The sequence below is a fragment of the Amphiprion ocellaris genome, chromosome 8 (genome assembly GCF_022539595.1).
Source record: "Amphiprion ocellaris isolate individual 3 ecotype Okinawa chromosome 8, ASM2253959v1, whole genome shotgun sequence".
Taxonomy (NCBI): Eukaryota; Metazoa; Chordata; class Actinopteri; family Pomacentridae; genus Amphiprion; species Amphiprion ocellaris.
This window is the reverse complement of record NC_072773.1, coordinates 314,273-338,883: the sequence shown is the minus strand read 5'-3', so window position 1 is coordinate 338,883 and position 24,611 is coordinate 314,273. Positions and strand designations below refer to the sequence as shown.

Below are 24,611 nucleotides of genomic sequence, written 5' to 3'. Positions count from 1 at the left end.
GCTGCTGGTTCTGGTGAACACCTGAATGGTCCAAACCTCCTACAGCAGGATGTTCTGACCCGTCCGGACCCTCAGAGCTCAGTCTGATGGTTCTCCAGGTTCATGGAGTTGGTCCGGTTTGTTGAACAGCTGAGAGTTGGGTATCAGACGGGTTCTGGTTCTGATCCTCCTCAGAGTCACACATTAGTGGTTACTGCTTCCATCGGACCCCCAGCAGGAGGTGCTACCTTTAACGTGGGCTCTATCAGAAGGTCACTGATTCATCTCTGCTGATGGTTCAAATAAAACTACGGAGGAAATCAGCTGTAGTTCCTGGTTGTTCCACCAGGTGGAGCCTCTTCCTGTTTAATCCTGTAGAGACCAGGGCCGTTTCTCAACATGCGTTCTTGTCCGTACTTGCAGTCTCGCGTTCTTGTGAAACGTCGTCATTTGGAGACTGAGTACTGTTCCAATTCAAAGAATGCAACTGTCCGAGAACAGAAATAATACCCGGAAGTGTTCTGGCTCCGCCCACATTTATCGAGACTGCATCGGACCAGAATTGTGTGAACTTAGGGCGGCCAAATAACCCATAATGCATTTCGCGCCGACCAGCGGGAAAGACCGAGGAGGAAACTTACATAGGTAACAATTTTTTTTTGGGAATACTACTGTTATTATGATACAAAATGTAGTTTTCCGATGATTTCAGGCGAGAAAGTAGTTGTGTAAACATCAAATATGTGGTCAGTTTATCCAGATAATGCCTGATTAAAACTTTACTCCAACAGTTTCAGAGATGTGAGCGTCCAGGTTAGACGGCTATGAGCGGCCGGTCAGAGAGCAGCCTGATATCGGCAAGACTTTTAGAAATCTGCCGCTGGCTCTGACGGTTCAATAGCGGTTCTATAGTGGTTCTCTGACGGTTCTATAGCTGTTAAACAGGGATATAAGTAGTTTTATGATTATCTAATGGTCACACTTTGGCCTCATGGCGGATTTTTTCACTGTTCAGAGAAAAATGGGCTTGAAAGAAGTTAAAGTTAATATTCATAACATAATATTGTTCTTGTTTTACGCGATCGCTGACTGTGTTCTTCTGAATTATTGTCTGTCTTCATTACCTGTAGTACAACTTTGTTCTATTCTTATGACTGTTACTGTGCAGTAAAAATAACATTTAAGCAATATTTTATTCCAGGGACATGGGTTAACCCTAACCCCGGTCAAACAGCAGCTCTGGATGTAGAACGTAGACTAATGTATTTTATTAATGTTAATAATAAAACTAAACCATCCAACCCTGTTTAGGAGGTGTCCTTGTGAAGGTTTAATATTTTTTCAGCAATCAGTTTCTGAAAAGTTTTAGTGGATCCACTGATAGAACTGAGAATGAGACGGTTCAGTTCATCACAAACTGCAGCTGTCAATAAATCAGCGGCTCTACAACATTAAAAAAAAGATTTATGACAATCTCACAAACCTGAACATATATATATATATATATATATATATATATATATATATATATATATATATATATATATATATATATATATATATATATATATATATATATATATATATACACAGTAACTGTTTTAATATTAAAACATGAACATGCAAGGCTGTGTTATTATTTCTGTTCCATTTCGTTGTTTTTCATGGTGAAAACAACCGGAGCAGATGAACCGAGGTGGTGATATCATCAAGTACACTGGTGTTCCAATTGCACTTCAGCCTCAATGTGTTCTAGGGTTAGGGTTAAGGGTTACCCTAACCCCTAACCCTAACCCTCTCGCAAGTACGCGAGTACGGGCTTGCGTTCTTAGAATTGAGAAACGGCCCAGAGGAGGTTAAAGCAGAGAGCATTATGGGAGTTTAGCAGCAACAGGCACCATGACAAAGACTTGAGGAGGTTAATGACCTCCAACCAGAGCTCAGAATGAAACTGAATTTATCTGTCATCATTACTAATAATGTGTCAGCAGGAGGAGTAATAAACAGCCTCTTAATGAGTGTTATTGATTAGCTGTTTATTGATTATCAGTTGTGCTGATGATCAATAATCTGTACAAACATGAGATAAAGGTCAGGATGAAGTTCCCTGATCGGATCAGAACATCCCTGATTATTAACAAATGACTGAAAGCAGCAAATCTTCACCTCTGAGAATCAGGAAACTGCAGTTCTACATGAAGGAACGCAGTAAAAGTACCATGTTTGAAGTTCAGGTACTTCGACTGCAGCAGTTTTAGTGCAGAGACATCAAGTCCAGACCTTCACCTGCTGCTTCCTGTCTGGACTCACCTGAGGGGTCTGCAGGTCACCTGATCGCCTTAGAAAACAGCTGGTGATGTCAGCTGGGGATGTCAGCGTCGTCGGTATAAAACAGTCTGATTGTCTGAGCAGATTAAAATACAGAAACTGAACAGAAGTCATCCATCTGCTGCTCGGTTCTGTCTGCGATCTGAAACTCTTGATGTTCCGACTGCAGATGTCAAAACCAGAACCAGAACCAGAACCTGCTCGTCTCCTGTGAGGATGGAGTCTGTCGGACTGTTGGACGCCTGAGGAATCGTAGCTGCGACAGAAGAAGCTACAGAACAGCAGAGTTCCCCAAAAACATCCACAACAAACCTCAAAAAGAGACGGCAGAACCCATCCCAGAGGTCCTGGTTCCACTTTGGGAAGAGCGGTGACAGATCGATTGTCTGATCTGAAATTAAAAACCTGCCGGCAGGTTCCAGAGACAGTTACTCTTTAAAAAATCAGCAACATGACTCCATTTATTAGGAGACGCTGTAAAAACCAAACTGTCCGATGGTCCTTGAACTCCTCATCGATGAGGTCATTAAAACATCTAAACATCTTCATCCAGCCTGGAGCTTCCACTGATCAGCTGATAAAATATCAGTTATCGATCTCCCTGATTAGCAATAATAAATATCAGCCCTGATAAAACACATCAGTACGCATCAATACAGTCTGATTGACTGGTATGTAGCTGCGTTCTGAGTGGCTGGTGTGTAGCTGTGTTCTGATTGGCTGGTCTGTGTTCTGATTGGCTGGTGTGTAGCTGCGTTCTGATTGGCTGGTATGTAGCTGCGTTCTGATTGGCTGGTCTGTGTTCTGATTGGCTGGTGTGTAGCTGCGTTCTGATTGGCTGGTCTGTGTTCTGATTGGCTGGTATGTAGCTGTTTTCTGATTGGCTGGTGTGTAGCTGCGTTCTGATTGGCTGGTGTGTAGCTCCGTTCTGATTGGCTGGTGTGTAGCTGCATTCTGATTGGCTCGTGTGTAGCTGTGTTCTGATTGGCTGGTCTGTGTTCTGATTGGCTGGTGTGTAGCTGCATTCTGATTGGCTCGTGTGTAGCTGTGTTCTGATTGGCTGGTCTGTGTTCTGATTGGCTGGTATGTAGCTGTTTTCTGATTGGCTGGTGTGTAGCTGTGTTCTGATTGGCTGGTCTGTGTTCTGATTGGCTGGTCTGTAACTGTGTTCTGATTGGCTGGTGTGTGTTCTGATTGGCTGGTCTTTGTTCTGATTGGCTGGTTTGTAGCTGTGTTCTGATTGGCTGGTGTGTGTTCTGATTGGCTGGTCTGTAGCTATGCTCTGATTGGCTGGTGTGTTGCACTGAGAACTTGCTGGTAGTTTTTGGTCAGGGGTTGCTGGATGTGTCGGTGAATGTGGGACCCTGTTTTGGGCCGAGGACCTGAGGTTTCCCCACCCTGTAGGATCCACCATCAGGCAGCAGAACGTGACATCACGGCAGAAAGCGACATCACAGCGGGTTCCAGCGAGTCTTTGGCTGCAGAACTCCTGATTTCAGTTCTGCTGAGGTCCCTGATATGAAGCTCCACCTGCTGGGTTCCAGGTGAGGTCACACCTGGAGTCTCCTCCCGAGGCTCTGCCCTGAGGTCCACAAAGACAGTGACATCATCACTGCCTGTGTGACATCGCAGTGGGCGGGGCTTCAGATGAGGCTGCTGATTGGTCAGAGGTCAGACCAGGGTCCCGGGAGACGGCTGGTCAGCCGCCGGCTCTCTGAGAGGAACTTCCTTTTTGTGGTAGAGCGAGCCCGCCACAGACCTGAGAGAGAGAGGAACCAATTACTAACCTTCAGGAAACGTTTAGTTCGACTGAACAAAATAAAGTCTTATTTTATATATAACCTCATTATATTATTTATTATATTTAGTTTGTCTTTATTTATAGCGTGTTGTTAAATTTAACTAAATTCAATCATTTGGTGATTTCCTTTAATTTGTAAAGTTTTATTTAATCTAATTTAGTTTCGTTTTGAGGCCTGCTATTGGCCAGCTAGCCGCTGAGCATTGTGGGTACTGGAGGTCGGATGACCTACCTGCCGGTCAGCGGCTGTCCGTGGAACGTGGCCGAGTGCGGCAGCGTGGGTTTGTGATGCGTCGCGGCGTGGTGCTGACTCGTCTCCGTCTGATAGGTCGATGGCTGAATGACGCCGTGAGTCGTCCGTCTGCACTGCAGAGCTCCGCCTCCACCGTGCTGACCTTTGACCCCTCTGCTCACCCTGGGGGCAGCTTTACTGTTCACCTGGTTCTGGTTGGAGGAGCCTACGGTGTTCCTCAGGTACCAGTCCCTCAGACCTGCCAATCAGCAGCATTGAACACACACTTTAAGGTGAATGACAGGTGAACAGGTAAACATTTAACGAACGAAGATCAGCAGCTGATCCCCAGCTGGTTACTGACATCAACACAGTTATAGTTATAGTTATAGTGATGGTTCTAGTTAAGGTGATGGTTATAGTTATAGTGAAGGTTCTAGTTATAGTGACGATTCTAGTTATAGATGGTTATAGTTATATATGGTTCTAGTTAAGGTAATGGTTCTAGTTATAGATGGTTCTATTTATATATGGTTCTAGTTAAGGTGATGGTTATAGTTATAGTGAAGATTCTAGTTATAGTGACGATTCTAGTTATAGATGGTTCTAGTTATATATGGTTCTAGTTAAGGTAATGGTTCTAGTTATAGATGGTTCTATTTATATATGGTTCTAGTTAAGGTGATGGTTCTAGTTATAGATGGTTCTAGTTAAGGTGATGGTTCTAGTTATGCACTAGTTATAGTTATAGTTCTAGTGATGGTTCTAGTTCTAGATGGTTCTAGTTAAGGTAATTGTTCTAGTTATATATGGTTCTAGTTAAGGTGATGGTTCTAGTTAAGGCCCTAGTTCTAGTTCTAGTTCTAGTGATGGTTCTAGTTCTAGATGGTTCTATTTAAGGTAATGGTTCTAGTTATATATGGTTCTAGTTAAGGTGATGGTTCTAGTTAAGGCCCTAGTTCTAGTTCTAGTTCTAGTGATGGTTCTAGTTCTAGATGGTTCTAGTTAAGGTGATGGTTCTAGTTATATATGGTTCTAGTGATGGTTCTAGTTCTAGTGATGGTTCTAGTTCTAGTTCTAGTGATGTTCTAGTTAAGGTGATAGTTCTAGTTAAGGTGATGGTTCTAGTTATATATGGCTCTAGCTATATTTCTACTTCTAGTGATCTTATAGTTAAGGTGATGGTTCTAGTTCTAGTTCTTGTTCTGTTTCTAGTTACCTTCCAGAGCCAGGGCCTTGTGCAGGCTGCGGGTCGCCTCCTCCAGCTGGGAGTCCTGGGAGGGGGGCAGCTGTGGGGGGGCTGGGGGCAGTAGGTGGGGGTGGGGGTCAGGCTGGATGGCGGGCAGAGGGGCATTGTGGGTATCAGTCTGCTGTGCTGGAAGGAACGGGCCGCAGGATTTGGTGCGCGTCACCGTGACCCGCCGCTGGTCGCTGTGGTGACTGCGGTAGGTGGGCGGGGCTCCCTGCTGGGTGGAGTATCCATTGTAGAGCTGGTGCTGCGATGTGATTGGCTGCCGACCGCCATGTGACTGCTGCCGCTGCAGCTGCTGCTGTTTCCCCCAGACGTAGTCCAACAGGACGTCGCCATAGCCCCGCCCTCCTCGGCCACGCCCCGCCCCCCTGGACTCCGGCACACCGTTTACCCACAATCCACCCTGCTGCGCCCCCCCCTCCTCCTCTTGGGGGGCCATGCGGTCCAGGAGGCCGTCAGAGCTGTTACTACGGTGGGCTGCCGTAGTCCTGGACCCCTCCGACCCGGCCCCGGGGTCCGAGGGTCCGGAGGAGGAGGAGGAGTCCTGAGAGCGAGGGGGGGGAGGGGGAGGCTGGAGGGGAGGCAGGGGGAGGGGCTTCTGGGTCTCTGGATGGTCCGACCTGAAACCAGAACCAAGACTTCAATCAGCTACAGGTCTGTGGTCATTGATCCCTGATCAGACTCATTGATCTGATCAGACTCATTGATCTGATCAGAATCATTGATCTGATCAGAGTCAACCAGTAACCTGGATGTGATCTAGTGTTTCTACTGGTCTCTGTGTGTTATTTCAGCTTGCAGGTGGTCAGAGTGGGCGTGGCCTCGGTGACGTGTGGATCTACCTGATGTGCACTGAGTTCCTCCTGGTTCTGTTCTGGTAGAAAACATCCACTGGAGAACTGGCAGAGACCAGCGGGAGGCGACACTGAGACACTCCTTCATCTACAGACAGACAGACGGACGGAGTTCTGCTCAGAACTGGGAAGCTAGAACTAGTCAGCAGGTTCTGTTGATCCTCAGAGCTTTTAATGGTCCAGTAACAGTCAGGGTTAGAGGGGCGGTTCTAGGATCTCTGGAATGCATTCTAGATTAGTGTTGGAGAACCTCCTTTGTTCCAGGTGGAACCTGAATGTGAACATAACATCAGTCTAAACCACCTATCAGTTTCCCTCCCCACCATCAAATAAAACTTCACACAGCCAACAGGGGGCGCTGCACCACCAGCTGGGCCCAGTAAGACCAGAACCAGAACCCGGACCAAGAGGTAGAACATGCAGCTGAGTTACCGTTGTCGTGTGTTGAGTCTGATGTGGAGCTGCTCTCTGACCGCACCGTGTCATCTGCAAAAACACACACATAATACACACACACAAAACACACAACACACACACACACACACACACACACACACACACACACACACACACACACACACACACACACACACACACACACACACAACACACATACAAAACACACACACACAACACACACCCACACACACACACACACACACACACACAACAAAAACACACACAGACATATGACACACAACACATACACACCCACAGACATAATACACACACACACACAAAACACAACACACACACAACAAAAGCACACACACAACACACACACAGACATAATACACACAACACACAACACACACACACAACACACACAGACATAATACACACAACACACACACAACACACACACACAACACACACACACATAATACACACACACACAAAACACAACACACACATAATACACACACAACACACAACACACACACATAATACACACACAACACAACACACACACACATACACACATAATACACACACACAGACACACACACACAAGTTGAGTATAAAGGCAGGAAGATGCTGTTTCCTCATCGTCCTCGAACAGTGTCCTCTAATCTGCTGCCAGCTGTGTGCGTGTGCATGTGTGTGTGTGTGTGTGTTGTGTTACCTGTGTGGCAGCCTCTGTGCACGGTCCTCTTGCCATGGTGTGTGTGTGTCCGGTTGTGTGCGTTGTGTTCAGAGTCGCTGTGTTTCCTCAGAGCTCCGCTGAATAAAGTTTTCTTCAACTTCGAACGCTGAGAGTCGTCATCCTGAACACACACACACACACACACACACAAACACACACACACGCACACGCGCACACGCACACGCACACGCACACACACACACACACACACACACCCACACACACCTGATCAGTACATATGAACTACCTGAACATGAGTGAACGTTACCAACCAGGTGGAGGGTTCAGGTGTCCCATGCTCCCATCAGCACCTGAACGCACCGCTCCACCTGCTCACCTCCACTCGACACTTCCTGGTTCCGTGGCGGGACGTTCCACCTCTCCGCCGGATGTAGGGGGGCTTCTCTCCTGCCTCCAGGGGGAACTCACTGGGCACCGCACCTGTCAGCTCCTGACCAGTGAGAACACAGCAAACACACCTGGGATTACATCACATCCAGGTAGCAGTCCAAGCCCCGCCCACTGAGGACTAGTTGTGGAGGTCTGGGGACCACAGACCAGAACAAGAGATTCAGATTGTTGCGTTCCCTCCCTAGTTATGGTTGCTATGCTGTGATTGGGCAGTCACTATTTAGGGGAGGAGTTTGGGGGACTGTCAGCTGACCAGTCGTGTTTTGGCTCTCACTGTGACATCACTCACCGCCTCCTGCAGACAGATGCGCCTCAGCTCAGCTAATCGCGTGCTCAGTAGTGTCTGCAGGCTCCGCCTCTTCTCCTGCAGCTCCACGATTCGCTCCCTCTGCTTCCTGTCCAGACAGGTGAGAGGGTCTGCACACACACAGGTAACACACAGGTAACACTCAGGGAACACACAGGGATCACTCAGGGAACATACAGGGAACATTTAGGGAACACACAGGGATCACTCAGGGAACATACAGGGAACATTCAGGCAACACTCAGGGAGCATACAGCGAACACACAGGGATCACTCAGCGAACATACAGGGAACACACAGAGATCACTCAGGGAACATACAGGGAACACACAGGGAACACACAGGGATCACTCAGGGAACATACAGGGAACATTCAGGGAACACTCAGGGAGCATACAGGGAACACACAGGGATCACTCAGGGAACATACAGGGGACACACAGGGATCACTCAGGGAACATACAGGGAACATTCAGGGAACACACAGGGATCACTCAGGGAACATACAGGGAACATTCAGGGAACACTCAGGGAGCATACAGGGAACACACAGGGATCACTCAGGGAACATACAGGGAACACACAGGTATCACTCAGGGAACATACAGGGAACATCCAGGTAACACTCAGGTAACATACAGGGAACACTCAGGTAACATTCAGGTAACACTCAGGGAACATATAGGGAACATTCATTTAACATTCAGGGAACACTCAGGTAACATTCAGGTAATACTCAGGGAACACTCAGGGAACATATAGGGAACATTCATTTAACATTCAGAGAACACTCAGGTAACACTCAGGGAACATACAGGGAACACCCAGGGAACACTTAGGTAACACTCAGTGAACATACAGGGAACACTCAGGGAACATACAGGTAACATTCAGGGAACACTCAGGGAACACTTAGGGAGCACTCAGGGAACATACAGGTAACACTCAGGTAACACTCAGGGAACATTTAGGGAGCACTCAGGGAACATACAGGGAACACTCAGGGAACATTCAGGTAAATGTGATGTAACGTTCTGTTGTTTGTTCTCACCAGGTGAGATGAGTTGACCTGTGACCTCCATGGCTTGTGTTTCCCATGTGACTCCACCCCCTCCGTCCTCGCTGCTCCACTCCTGTTCACCTGCCCACACACTGGGACTCACCTGCACAGGTGAGACAACAGGTAACAACAACATCTAGACCTGAGGACTAGTTTATAGACCTGAGGACTAATTTATAGACCTGAGGACTAGTTTATAGACCTGAGGACTAGTTTACACACCTGAGGACTAGTTAACAGGTCTGAGGACTAATTAACAGGTCCCACCTTGTACCTGGGTTCATCAGAGCTCCAGTAGTTGACTCCTGTGGCCATCCAGTTAGGACCCCACCTGTTAGCTGTTAGCTGTTAGCGGTTAGATGCAGTTTTCAGATCAGCCTGCAGAAGGAGCTGAACGGTGCTCAGAGATGCTGACCTGTGAGGAACCACAGAAGAAGAGGAGGACAGACTGAAGACCAATCAAAAGGCAGTGAGATGGTTACATGTTCCCACGTTTAGCAGATTAGCATTTCTTTTGCTCCGATAAATTAGTAAAGGTGAGTTCTTACCTAGACATGTTTCCGCTGCAGCAGAAACACGTCCAGGTAAAACCAAATCTGACAGAAGAAGACTAAAATGAACACAATTAGTCTTCACATGTTGGTGTTCCTCAGGGGTGAACGTTAGATCTCCTGATGTTTCTGATCATTCTCAGTGATCAGCTGACATTCTGTAGGGTTTTAGCAGGAACTCCAGACGATCAGTGTGTTCTGAAGCTGCTGCTGCATCTCTTGGGATGAGCAGAGATGTGTTTAAATCCCATCTCTGTGGGATCTTCAGGGTTAAATTTTGGAGCTGCAGACTGAGATCAGATTAAAGTTTTCAGAACATCGAGTCCCAACACGTTCCTCTGCAGACAAAACACACAAACTTATCTGAACTTTATTTACAGTGAAAACCAGAGCGGTGACACATCTCAGCTCCCTACAGTTCAGGTTCTTCAGTCTGTTCCGTCATTCAGACTGAGGTCAGTGTTCAGTTCTGTTAACGTTCCTGCATTCAGACATGAACCCTCAGTGACGGTGGAACATATTGATTATCCACAGCCAGTCAATACACCAGCCGATAAACAGCCAATAAACAGCTGATAAAGATCCGATAAACAGCCAATAAACAGCTGATAAAGATCCGATAAACAGCCAATAAACAGCTGATAAAGATCCGATAAACAGCCAATAAACAGCTGATAAACATCCGATAAACAGCCAATAAACAGCTGATAAACATCCGATAAACAGCTGATAAACAACCAACAAACAGCCAATAACCGATAAACAGCCAATAAACAGCCGATAAACAACTGATAAACAGCTGATAAACAACCGATAAACAGCTGATAAACAACCGATAAACAGCTGATAAACAATCGATAAACAGCCGATAAATGACCGCTAAACAGCCCATAAACAACCGACAAACAGCCGACAAACAACCGACAAACAGCCAATAAACAGCCAACAAACAGCCGACAAACAACCGATAAACAGCCGATGAACAGCTGACCTGTCTGAGGTATCCAGATGTTCCAGCTGCTGGTTGATAATCAAACTGTTGCTGAGTTCAATTCAATTCAATTTTATTTTAGTTCTGTTTGGATCCTGCAGATCTGGAACTAGTTCAGACCAACGTGATCAGAATCAGTAATATTCTGTTTCATGATTACTGCCCACATTTATTTCAGATCAAAGAGAGTTTAAAGGTGACTTTAACAGAAACTCTCTGAGATGTTTCTGATCAGTGCTGGAGCTGAAAGTAGAACCGTTCTGCTGCTTGGTTCTGCTGGACTCGGTTCGACCCGGTGACCAAACATTCAGACTGAAGCCGACTGATCTCTGATTTAAAACGTTTTCAGAGTTTGATGCTTTTTAATGTTTCAGTGTCGGATGATCAACTAACAGATGATAAAAGGCAGTTCTAGCTTTAGTTAACCTGACTAGATGAGGACTAGTTAGTAGGACTACTACTAACCCATTCATGACTGGTTCTGTACCAGAACACGGCTGATCGCTGTTTCATCTCTTGTGATTTAAACCATAATAAACTCTATATGAAGGACTGAGTATTATGGTCTGGAAACGTACAGCTCTGGTTCTCTACAGACACGAGGTCAGAGCAGCAGAACATGGCGTCCCGACAGCCCTGAGAACAGGAAGTGGAGCCGACAGGAAACAGGAAGAAGGAAATGAGTGTTGAATAAAAAGGGGAAATGTGGTGTTGAGTTGAGCAGAGATCAGAGCTGCAGCTGCTCAGACCAGAACCCAAAACCTTTTCTACAAACCATGAAGTCTGAGTGAATTAATTATTCTCATAAAACCTGCAGCTGATTCAGAACATAATAACTGATTATTGGCTTCAATAATCGATAGATAATCGCTGCGTCAGTGTGAGTCCTTCCAGACAGAATTCAGGGAATTTGTTGCTGCATCGTCTCAGATTCTGTTCACGCTTTATTTATGTATGTATGTATGTATTTATTTATTTATTTATTAGGGATAAAAACTAAACTCTGTAAATATTTTGTCTGAATTTTAAGAATTTCATGTTTTCAGATCTGAGATGTTTTATATTTTTACCCTAAAAAAACGAGAAGCCTTTATGATGGTTGAGTATCTCCATCTACCACCAACATCTAGACCTCTATGAACATCTAGACCTCTATGAACATCTAGACCTCTAAGAACACCAACATCTAGACCTCTAAGAACATCTAGACCTCTATGAACACCTAGACCTCTAAGAAAACCAACATCTAGACCTCTAAGAACATCTAGACCTCTATGAACATCTAGACCTCTATGAACATCTAGACCTCTAAGAACACCAACATCTAGACCTCTATGAACATCTAGACCTCTATGAACACCTAGACCTCTAAGAACACCAACATCTAGACCTGTAAGAACATCTAGACCTCTATGAACATCTAGACCTCTATGAACATCTAGACCTCTATGAACACCTAGACCTCTATGAACATCTAGACCTCTATGAACACCTAGACCTCTATGAACACCTAGACCTCTAAGAACACCAACATCTAGACCTGTAAGAACATCTAGACCTCTATGAACATCTAGACCTCTATGAACACCTAGACCTCTATGAACACCTAGACATCTAAGAACATCTAGACCTCTATGAACACCTAGACCTCTAAGAACACCAACATCTCGACCTCTAAGAACATCTAGACTCTATGTTCTCTACTTTATGGAGACACTACACCACCAACAGTAAAACATTTTTCCCTTTTCTTCCATCTTCAGGTCCAATAATGAAACTGTGTTCTCTGCTGGATCCGTCCTCCTGAAACTAATGGAACTGTTCTGTCTTTTCTCTCCACGTTTCATGACTGTTGGTTTGATTTCTGTAGATACTGAACCATGAAAATGGCTTCACAGGTTTTTTGAGGGTAAAAATATAAAAATTCTCAGATCTGAAAACATGAAATTCTTAAAATTCAGGCAAACACATTTGATAGTTTTTGGCTCTAAATAACAAATATATCAAATGAAGAGAATCTGGGACGTGCTATCAGCAGAGAACCGGTTTAAAGCACGAGTCCAGTGAGGCTCAGACCTCCCCACGTTCTGATGTTCTAACAAACGATCTCCTCCATCATCACTTTCATCCTCCAACATTCCTGCAGAGTGGAGTTCAGACCTGCAGCTGATGTTCTGTTGGGATAAACTCCAGAACGGTTCCATCTGTTCTTTAGTTGTATTTTAGCTACAGATGGTTTCATTCTCACCAGCGGCTCAAATCTGTCTTCATGCTGCTTTTATTCTCCTCTTGCTGTCCTGGTTTGAACATTTAACCTCCATCTGCTGCAGGTTTGCTCTTCATGATGCTTTAAAAGTTCTGGTTGTTCTCCTGTTGGTGGTCTGTGCTGAAGAACCACAACCATGTCTGGTCACATGACCAGTGAGTCACACAGTAAGAGCCAATCAGAGTGAGCCGGAGTGTAAGGTTCTATAGATTCAGGATGTCTGTGGTTCTCTGGATTCACATGGAGCTGGTCAGTAACCAGAGAGGGGCGGAGCTGGCAGCAGATGACCAATCACAGACAGGGACAGGAGTAGAGCTGGAAATCTCTCAGAAGACCGCAGCTACCTGGAACATCACCTGGAGAACCAGGAAGCAGGTCCACCAGAGACCAGAACCAGGATCAGGTCCACCAGAGACCAGAACCAGGATCAGGTCCAGCAGATCCAGACTTTCTCTGTCAGCAGCTGAACTAAAGCTGAACTCCAGTCAGACATCAGGTGTTTCTACCTGTACCTGGTCTCCAGGTGTTCTGCTTCACTCTGTTCACATTAAAGCAGGTTAAGGAGTCATGTGACTCTTCTCCAGTAAACGGACCAATCAGGTTCCTCCTTCAGTCTGCAGGTAGTTTAATGTAGAGCCAGGAGGAAAATAAAATGAGGACTTTAAAGTTCTGCTGCTGTAAATGATGCAGGACAGGAATGCTGCTAGAAAACTGACCATCATGTTAATATATTGATTTACTGATCAATACAACTGATTATTGATCACTGACACATCAGAGCTGTTAAACTTTAAACTTCATAGATTAAACATGATGTTTATTAAAGTGTATTCAGGTCTGACTCCATCCCATAATGCAGGAAATCACTTACACACACATATATATGGTAAACTGCGGCAAGACCGACCTCATCATTATTGGACCCAAATCACTCCCATCATTTCCCTACTCCCCCATTACCATTGATAACACCACCCTGTCTCCTTCCGCTCACATCTGCAATCTTGGTGTGATATTTGACAGCAACCTCACTTTTGAACCCCACATTAATCAGATCACCAAAACTGCTTTTTTCCACCTCCACAACATCGCCCGTCTCGACGGAGAAGGCGAATGAAACCCTCCTTCATGCCTTCATCACTTCCCGCCTCGACTACTGCAATAGCATTCTCTTCGGCTCCACCTCCAAAGTTCTCAATAAACTTCAACTCATTCAAAACTCTGCTGCCCGACTCCTCACCCGAACCTGTTCTCATGACCATATCACCCCCGTCCTGCAGAACCTCCATTGGCTCCCATTTCACACCGCATCCAGTACAAACTGCTTCTCCTCACCTTCAAGTCCATCCACAATCTTGCCCCCTCTTACCTTACCGATTTGCTCCTCCCCTACACCCCCCCCAGGAAACTCCGTTCATCCCATGCAAACTTCCTTTCCATCCCGCACAGGACCAACCGGCGACATTGGCTTTTTTATGACATATATATGTAAATATATATATATATATATATATATATATATATATATATATATATATATATATATATATATATATATATATATATATATATTTACACATATATATGTATATTACAGTATATTCTAGATTAGTACATTCTATTTGATTGATTATTATAATTAAAGTCACTATTTGTTTCTTGTCTTTTAAAAATTTTGTTTTTCTTACAGTTTAATTTTCGCCTGATTGGTCCTCTGTAGCTCCGCCTCTTTCAGGTGAGTCAGGGTGAACAACCTTTAGTGAAGCCAGATAACTGAAGAAAGCCTGGATTAGTTCAACCTGCTTCATAGAACACACATCTGGACAGGTAACCCTCAGAACTCAGACCAGAACCAGCTGAACCACCAGAACCATGACCAGGTTCTGGTCTCTGGTCCTCCACTACGTCACAAAGACCCATCAGTGATCAATAAATAATCAATCAGCTTCAGAACAGTTATTTACTGTTGACCTTCATCCTCTCTGGTTCTGGTTCTGGTTCTGGTCGAACCCAGCAAACAGTAAAAATACCTGTGAACGATCAGAATTGCTCTCCGGAACCATCAGGAGCAGAACCGGAGCCGAATTCCAGCCGCGTCCCGCCGCCTGCAGCTCTTCAGTGTTTCTGAGTCTCCGCCGGTCTACCTGCTGTCAAGTTACCTGCTGACACACGTGCACTTCCGCTTGCTCTATCAAAACAAAGGCCTCTACCACTCTACCAGGAAGTCCGTTCATTGACATAGAAGCTCTTAAAGACTCCAGAATAAACCAGACAGAAACTACAAACTGCTGACAAGAAGTGGAGCTGCAGCAGATGTTTTAGAAGAAGAAGGATACCCCAAACTGACCTGAAGTCAGATAAAGTTCAGTTCTACTAACAGAGAACTCCAGAGTTCACAGGTTATGTAGAAGCTTTTAGACTTTATGAAGGAAAAATGCTGCTTTAGACAAGAAAAGCTTATTTTGCTTTTAAAAAGTGGTTCAGAAACACCAGTAAATTAACATTCTAACAATTAAAACACCAGTTAAACTAATACTCTAATACTCTCATACTCTGTTAAACTGTTGCCGCTTGATGACGTCATTTCCTGTGATGATGAAAATTTGTCATAAATATGAAGCGCGTTGTAATTTTACTTTGAAGGCTGCAGCTTGTTGTTGTTTTCCTGTTTGTTTCTTAACTTTTCATTTTTAATGTTTGTGTCGTTAGGACTGACTGGGGGACCCTGAGGGGGTCAGCTGGAGTCTTCCTCTTGGACGTCCCTTAGTTCTGCCCCTAGTTCTGCTGCTATAGGCCTAGACTGCTGGAGGACCTCTCTGGATGCACTGAGCCCTTCTCTATCTACCATTATATTTAATATATATATACCATTATTGCATTACACTCACTCTGTTTCTCCCTGTGTCCTTTCTCCGAGTGTCCCTGATCCCAGAGCTGGATGCTTCACATCTGTGGTGGTTCTCCCACCAACTGGCCTAATCTCCATCTGTGGGATGCTGCTGCTGCTGACCTTCCTCCAGCCCACTGCTTCCAGCTGCCCATTCCCACCAATCTACTCTGCATCACCCTCACTATACTTGATTTGCTCATCTAGTTACTGTTTGAATGTTACTACCAGCTATATATGTAGTATATTAAATGCCAGAGCTGTACACCAGAACAGGAAACTATGAATCAGTTTACGTTAGCTTCTACTTTGTATGTATCATCTATCTGATCACACATGTATCCAACTGTATGTTATATGTTCCTTGTTCCCCACCCCCCTCTTCTCCCATCCCTCCACCTCTCTACCTCTTCTGTCCCTCTCTACCCTCCTTCCAGCAGCAGATGGGTCCCCCACATGAAGAACCGGGTTCTGCTCCAGGTTTCTTCCTGTTAAAGGGTGTTTTTCTGCGACTGTCTCCTTAGCGCTGCTCTGGGGGTTCATCTGGGTTCTGGAAAGCGTCTGGAGACAATTTGACCTGTAGTTGGCGCTATATAAATAAAATTGAATTGAATTCATAAATTCTTCAATATCTGGATTCTCTTCCTTATTAATGTTACAGCCTCTGACCATCACAGTAAACCTGATCCAGACCCTGATCCAGACCCTGATCTTGACACTGATCCTGACCCTGATACAGAACCTGATCCAGACCCTGATCTAGAACCTCATCCGGAACCTGATCAAGAACCTGATCCAGACCCTGATCTAGAACCTGATCCAGACCCTGATCCTGACCCTGATCCAGAACCTGATCCAAACCCTGATCCAGACCGTGTGCTAGAACCTCATCCAGAACCTGAATCTAGAACCTGATCAAGACCCTGATCCAGACCGTGAGCTAGAACCTCATCCGGAACCTGAATCTAGAACCTGACCCTGCTGCAGCCCCTGCAGCTCTCTGATTGGACACCTCTCACAGAGGGGGCTTCTGGGAGTTGTAGGTTTTATTCTGATGTAGTGTTTGTCAGTGACTCCGCCCACTAAGCGGCCGTGTTTGTGATGTCACTGTGATGTCACCTGAAGTAGTCTCAGTGTGTGTCAGTCTGGACATAAAACACACACTGAGCTTCAGGATCAGAACCAGAACTCTGAGATCCAGTCTGGACCCCCAGAATCCTCACAAGATCACAAGATCATCTCAGTGTCATGGCTTCATATGAAAACACACACACACACACACACACACACACACACACACACACACACACACACACACACAGCAGGACGAATGTAGGTCATCCCTCTGATTCTCTGCTCAGCAACAATGCAGAAAATCCCAACTCTCAATTCTCTCACCGGATTGGCTGAGAGCTCCAGCCAAGCAGCCAATAACCTTTCAACCCCCGGGCACACTGTCTGTGTGTGTGTGTGTGTGTGTGTGTGTGTGTGTGTGTGTGTGTGTGTTGTGTTAATATGTGTATGTTGTTGTGTTGATGTGTGTGTGTGTATATGTGTGTGTGTGTATGTGTGTGTGTGTGTGTGTGTGTGTGTGTGTGTGTGTGTGTGTGTGTGTATGTGTGTGTGCGTGTATGTGTGTGTGTGTGTGTGTGTGTGTGTGTGTGTGTGTGTGTGTGTGTGTGTGTGTGTGTTGTGTCTCCAGCAGCTGGTTCTGAAGGTTCTGTTTTCAGCAAAAAGAACAAAGAACCTTCAGAACGGTTTCACCTGAAGAACAGCAGCAGTGGACAGGTGAGTGTGTAGCTGTACACCAGGTGAGTCTGGACAGGTAACTGAGGTACGCTTTAAAAGATCTGGAATTTTACTGAATCTTTTGTCAAATAAGTTTAATATGTGAAATTATTAAATTATATTAAACCTGAATGATAAAAGCAGTGAATTCAGTCGATAATGAAATATCTGAATTTTTATTTAATAGATCAAATTTAGTTTAAAACTATAAATTTATTTATAAAATTCACAGAAGAATTGATTCTGTATTTTTTCATATTAATTTTGTGTTTTTAGAATAATTTTTTATGTGAAATCATTTTAAAAGTTTCCGTTTTGAATTTGGATCATATTTTTAGAATATTTTCTTTTTATTGAGCAGAAAATAAAATTACAAACAGTCGGTTCATGAATGTGACTCAGATCTGTTCAATGATGACACCAGACATGTATGAAATATTAATACAAATTCAAAGGTTTGGATTTATTTTACAGTTTTCAGATAATATTTCAACAGAAACATTTTTGGACATTTCATTGATTTTATTTTGACAGTTTCATTTTGACCATATCTCTGTTTTTCTGGATTTTTTTTAGACAGTTCTTTTCTCTTTACTTTGAAATGTTTTCATTTTATTAATGTTTGTCTGATATTGTCAGTATTTTGTGTTTTTAGTATAAAGTTCCTTCATTGAACTGAAAATGTTCAGAGATTACTGCTCATATTTCTGGACATTTTAGTCATATTCTGCTGATCTAGGATCAGTTTTTTCATCCTCTCCTGTCAGAAAACCTCAGCCTGAACGGAGCTCCAGATGTGATGAGTCATGACTCGGTGAGATGACTCAGCAAAAACATCAGCCGCTATTTTATGGACTGAGGAACAACGGCTCAACTAGAACTAACAGGTTATTATTTAACTAGAAGTAGTTACAGTTTATCTAGAACTAATTATTGTTTATCTAGAACTGGTTATTGTTTATATAGAACTAGTTAGTTTATCTAGAACTAGTTATTGTTTATCTAGAACTAGCTACAGTTTTTCGAGAACGAGTTATTGTTTTTCTAGAACTAGTTACAGGTTATCTAGAACTAGTTATTGTTTTACTAGAATTAGTTATTGTTTACCTAGAACTAGTTATTGTTTATCTAGAACTAGCTACAGTTTTTCGAGAACGAGTTATTGTTTTTCTAGAACTAGTTACAGGTTATCTAGAACTAGTTATTGTTTTACTAGAATTAGTTATTGTTTACCTAGAACTAGTTATTGTTTATCTAGAAATATTTAAGGTATCTAGAACTAGTTAGGTTATCTAGAAATAGTTATTGATAATCTAGAACTAGTTACAGTTGATCTAGAACTAGTTATTGTTTAACTAGAGCTAGTTATTGTTTATCTAGAACTAGTTATTGGTGGTCTGGAACGAGTCAGAGTTTAAATAGAACTACTTATTGTTTATCTGGAACCAGTTACTTTTTTTTTATCTAGAACTAGTTACAGTTTATCTAGAACAAGTTATTGTTTATCTAGAACTAGTTAGTTATTCTAGAACTAGTTATTGTTGGTCTAGAACAAGTTAGAGTTTAAAGAGAACTATTTATTGTTTATCTGAAACCAGTTACTTTTTAAATGTAGAACTAGTTATTGTTTATCTAGAACTAGTTATTGTTTATCTAGAACTAGTTAGTTTATCTGAAACTAGTTTTTGTTTAACTAGAACTAGCTATTGTTCATCTAGAACTTGTTAGTTTTTCTAGAACTAGTTATTGTTAATCTAGAGTGAGTTAGAGTTTAAATAGAACTAGTTATTGTTGAACTAGAACCAGTTACTTTTTATCTCGAATTAGCTATTATTTATCTAGAACTAGTTAGTTTTTCTAGAACTAGTTGTTTAAGTAGAACTAGTTATTGTTTATCTAGAACTAGTTACTGTTTAACTACAACTAGTTACTGTTTAACTAGAACTAGCTATTGTTTATCTAGAACTAATTACAGTTTATCTAGAACTAGTTAGTTTTTCTAGAAGTAGTTATTTAAGTAGAATTAGTTACTGTTTATCTAGAACTAGTTATTGTTTAACTAGAACTCATCACAGTTTATCTAGAACTAGTTATTTTTTTTTATCTAGAACTAGTCACAGTTTAACTAGAACCAGTTATTGTTTATCTAGAACTAGTTACAGTCAGGATCTGGTTCTGAATTTAAAAGTTTTTTTTTTTTTATAGTTTTTTCTTTCTGCTGAAGAACTTTGTAAATAAATAATGAAACCTGCTCCATAAATAAAAATGATTATTGATTATTGATTATTATTACTGATAATATTATTCTGACTGGCAGCACTGAGTTTATTAAACTGATTTCTGATCAATAATCAGGTTATTAAACAGATTTTACTTTAAACGTTGGAGGGAGTTTAGTTCCTAGCTGCTGCTGTTTCTGGGGGACAGCTCTGAGCGTGACCCAAACTTATCGATTATCAGAATATCTACTGATTGATTAGTTTCTATAAAACAAATCCAAAGACAATGGAAAACTAATATTACAGAAGTGATTGATCAGTGATTGATCTGTGTGAGCTGCTGATTGGCTGGTCAGTCAGTCACTCATGAATCCTGACATCTGATTGGCTGAGGGCATGTTTTCCATGAAGGTCCTCAAACACAGAAACATCCTGATCAGATTTATGTTAAATCCTTCGTCCTTTAATCCTCCTCATCCTCACGCCACAAACATCCACAACAGCCTGATTACTGGACCAGGACCAGCACCAGGACCTGGACGAGGACCAGGACCTGCACCAGGTCCAGGAGTCCTGCAGAGACCCGACAGGTTTATTATAGAGTTTATTAATGATTATTAAAGTTGTTGAAATCAGTCCTGAACAGAAACTGATTCTGACTTTACAGAACAACAGTAAAATGTGTCTCAGAGAACAGCAGAACCTTCTGAGGTTCCACGCTGAGGTTCTGATAGAACCACCATGAGACATTTAAAGACTGAATGAAACTTTAAATGAAACTTAATTAAAAATACATTGGTCACATGACTCCTCCCTGCTCTCTGATTGGCCGGATTCATCCTGAATCTGCTGTTAAACTGAAAACCAATCAGCTTCATTGATCATCAGCTGTAACCATAGCAACCGGTTCTTTTAAATGTAGTCCATCAATGAAGTTGAAGCTGAAACAGAAGATAATCGATCAGATGTCAGTGATTAGACATGATCAATAATCAGTCATTGATCAGAATCGCGCATCATTCATGAGGATTGAAACGCACACACGCACGCGCAGAAGCACGTGGCACGGGGCCGCGCAGCCACAACAACAACAAGAAGCTTCAGTGAGAGCAGCTCAGGTTCTGTTCTGGTTCTGGTTCTGTTCTGGTTCTGTCGGTGAGCATCAGAACCAGCGGCTGCGGTCAGATGTTCCTGATCAGAACCAGCAGCAGCAGCAGAACCCGCTGGTTTTACTCGGAGGTTCTGCTGCAGCTCTGGTTCTGGTTCCGGTTCCTACCTGATCAGCTGATCGGATGCTGGATCCACCTGCGGCTCCGTCACGTGACCCGGTCCGGACTCCAGAACCGGCTGATTGTCTCCCGCTGCGGCGCGCGCAGCCTCACATGAGCGGATCGATGATCGATGATCAGCTGCAGCTCCGGTCGATCAGGCTGATCGACGGTCTGATCAGATCGTCGCTCTTCATCCTCCTCATCGATACAACAGGGGCTCGCGCTCTCTGAGGCTGGCAGCAGCACGAGACGCGCTCACGACACCAGCCGCGGGCACGCCCACGTCCTCGCCCATGCGCGCTCACGGCAGCTCCGCGGAAGATGTTTGTGAGGTTTTCACATGAAAAAACAAAAATCAATAATCCATGAGGCAATGATCGATCCGGACTCACCTGGATGACGTAGCTTTAGTTTCAGTTTCTCTTCCGGTTGTCACGGATATTTCATTATTTGATTGTTTTCTTTTAGAAATAAATCTGAGATTTAGATTTAGGTCAGATTCAACTTCAAACAGAAAATAAACCGAATTCATGAAGGTTTCATCAGCAAACATCACAAATATTGAAAGATTTCATTTTAAATATTTAAAAATGTTTAAGAATATAATAATATTTCAATTATAAGACCTCTGGAAAAAACTAATTTTATTAAAATTAATCCACCATCATCTATACACCTTAATCCTCATTAGGGGGAGGAGCCTATCACAGGTTCACCTGGACAGGTAACAGTCTATCACGGGGCTACACAGACCGACAGTTTAGAATCACGAGTTAACCTCAGCATGTTGTGGGACTGTGTGAGGAACCTGGAGAACCTGGAGACTCCGTGCAGAAAGACCAGAACCAGAACCAGGGATCTCCTCCCTGTGAGGCGGCGGTTCTAACCACTGATCCGCCCTAAAATACAAAACTTGAAATCACCATTAATGAAGATCAAAATATTTAAAACTAAAAATGTTCTAAAATAGTTAAAAGATCAAAGCAGGAGAACCAACGTGAGATGACCAATAAAAATATTGATTAGAGTCAGCTGATACTGATCCAGGTTCTCTGAGCTTCTCATTTTCTGTATTTGGGTTCAGAACTGATTAGAACCTCTGTAGAACCCAGGTTTGGTTCTTCTGATCCAATACTGGAGTGAAACTGGTTAAACTGGAACCAGGAACTGGAGTCAGAACCAGGAAATGCTCTAAAAATCTTTATTGTGCCAAAAATATTCACAAACAAACCACTGAAAAACTTTATAAAAATGAAAAACATGTTAGCCCCGCCCCTTTGCAGGGGCCCCGCCCACCTGTGATATCAGCTACATCTATATTCACCTTAAACTGACTCCGCCCACATGCCGTCTCCATGACAACACAGAAGAACTCTGATTGGTCAATAATGTACAAATATCCTACAAGTCCTTTACATAACTCTCAAAACTCCGCCTCCTCCTCCTCGTCATGGGAACCAGGTGCTAGGCGGAGCTTAAGACGACAGGAACCAATCACAGTCCTCCTATTGGTCGGTTCTGAACTTCTTTGGTCCAATAGGTTTACTGCTAATAAAAATACAGGTAGAACAGTAATCAGACACAGTACACTTGTAGTAGTACACCTGTAATAGTAGTACACCTGTAGTAGTATACCTTTAGTAGTACTACACCTGTAGTAGTACACTTGTAATAGTAGTAGTATTACACTCGTAGTAGTACACTTGTAGTAGTACTACACCTGTAGCAGTACTACACCTGTAGTAGTACTACACCTGTAGTAGTACACCTGTAGTAGTAGTACACCTGTAGTAGTAGCAGTACATCTGTAGTAGCAGTAGTACACCTGTAGTGGTAGTACAACACTTGTAGTAGTAGCACACCTGTAGTAGTAGTACTACACCTGCAGTAGTAATACACCTGTAGTAGTAGTAGTACACCTGTAGTAGTAGTCGTATACCTTTAGTAGTAGTATACCTGTAGAAGTAGTAGTGCACCTGTAGTAGTAGTGTACCTGTAGTAGTAGTACACCTGTAGTAGTAGTAGCAGTAGTACACCTGTAGTAGTAGTGCACCTGTAGTAGTAGTACACCTGTAGTAGCAGTAGTACACCTGTAGTAGTAGTGTACCTGTAGTAGTAGTACACCTGTAGTAGTAGTAGCAGTAGTACACCTGTAGTAGTAGTGTGCCTGTAGTAGTAGTACACCTGTAGTAGTAGTAGTACACCTGTAGTAGTAGTAGCAGTAGTACACCTGTAGTAGTAGTACACCTGTAGTAGTAGTACACCTGTAGTAGTAGTAGCAGTAGTACACCTGTAGTAGTAGTGTACCTGTAGTAGTAGTACACCTGTAGTAGTAGTAGTACACCTGTAGTAGTAGTAGCAGTAGTACACCTGTAGTAGTAGTACACCTGTAGTAGTAGTACACCTGTAGTAGTAGTAGCAGTAGTACACCTGTAGTAGTAGTGTACCTGTAGTAGTAGTACACCTGTAGTAGTAGTAGTACACCTGTAGTAGTAGTAGCAGTAGTACACCTGTAGTAGTAGTGTACCTGTAGTAGTACACCTGTAGTAGTAGGAGCAGTAGTACACCTGTAGTAGTAGTACACCTGTAGTAGTAGATGAGGCTTTCTTACTGATCAGGAGTGCCGGTTCTCCTCACAGCAGGTTTGACGTCTTTAGTGGATTCTGCAGACAGAAAAACATCATGGACGTCCTCAAACATGTCTGGTTCTAACTGAACTCTGGTTCTGACTGAACTCTGGTTCTGACTGAGCTGTGGCTCTAATGGGTCTCTGGTTTCTGTTGGTTGTAACGGGTTTCTGCTGGTTCTGCTGGTTCAAATGGGTCTCTCTGGGGTCTGCTGGTTCTACCGGGTCTCTCTGTGTTCTGCTGGTTCTAACGGGTCTCTCTGGGATCTGCTGGTTCAAACGGGTCTCTCTGGGTTCTGTTGGTTGTAACGGGTTTCTGCTGGTTCAAATGGGTCTCTCTGGGTTCTGCTGGTTCTACCTGGTCTCTCTGGGTTCTACTGGTTCTAATGGGTCTCTCTGGGTTCTGCTGGTTCTACCTGGTCTCTCTGGGTTCTGCTGGTTCTACCTGGTCTCTCTGGGTTCTGCTGGTTCTAACGGGTCTCTGGGTTCTGCTGGTTCTCACCCTGCAGCCACCGGACCTGTGTGGCCGGTCCGTAGCCCTTCTGGTTGCGGGCGGCGATGCGGAAGATGACGGCGGGTTTGGTGGTGTGGTCGATGTGGGCATTGGAGAGGCTGGAGGTCTGGACCCGGCAGGACGAGGT

General features: G+C 43.6%; 1 protein-coding gene across 6 annotated transcripts; it reads right to left on the bottom strand.

The window, feature by feature from the left end:
• Positions 1-2,000: 2,000 nt before the first annotated feature.
• On the bottom strand, positions 2,001-24,611 carry ccdc120a (coiled-coil domain containing 120a). Of its 6 annotated transcripts, XM_055013232.1 has the most exons (12): positions 24,473-24,611; positions 23,956-24,007; positions 21,350-22,892; positions 9,639-9,786; positions 9,363-9,474; positions 8,294-8,421; positions 7,931-8,044; positions 7,573-7,714; positions 6,435-6,534; positions 5,560-6,212; positions 4,341-4,599; positions 2,001-4,066 (listed from the first exon to the last, which is right to left on the bottom strand). In XM_055013232.1, the coding sequence occupies exons 4-12, from the start codon at positions 9,684-9,686 to the stop codon at positions 3,979-3,981; spliced, it is 1,644 nt and encodes a 547-aa protein (XP_054869207.1). In that variant the 5' UTR covers positions 9,687-9,786; positions 21,350-22,892; positions 23,956-24,007; positions 24,473-24,611; the 3' UTR covers positions 2,001-3,978. The 6 variants fall into 6 exon arrangements, with proteins under 6 accessions (XP_054869207.1, XP_054869205.1, XP_054869206.1 ...); XM_055013230.1 differs by lacking the exons at positions 23,956-24,007; positions 24,473-24,611 and adding an exon at positions 6,879-6,932 and having other exon boundaries at positions 21,350-21,935; XM_055013231.1 differs by lacking the exons at positions 21,350-22,892; positions 23,956-24,007; positions 24,473-24,611 and adding exons at positions 6,879-6,932; positions 15,210-16,417.

Bases quoted from the DNA above. Each gene is read 5' to 3' on its own strand.
- ccdc120a (XM_055013230.1), bottom strand. From the start codon at position 9,686: ATGGCCACAGGAGTCAACTACTGGAGCTCTGATGAACCCAGGTACAAG. The intron at 8,422-9,362 runs GTGAGAACAAAC...GTGTGTGTGCAG, and splicing joins AGGTCAACTCATCTCACCTG to ACCCTCTCACCTGTCTGGAC. The intron at 6,535-6,878 runs GTAACTCAGCTG...GTCTGTCTGTAG, and splicing joins AGACTCAACACACGACAACG to ATGAAGGAGTGTCTCAGTGT.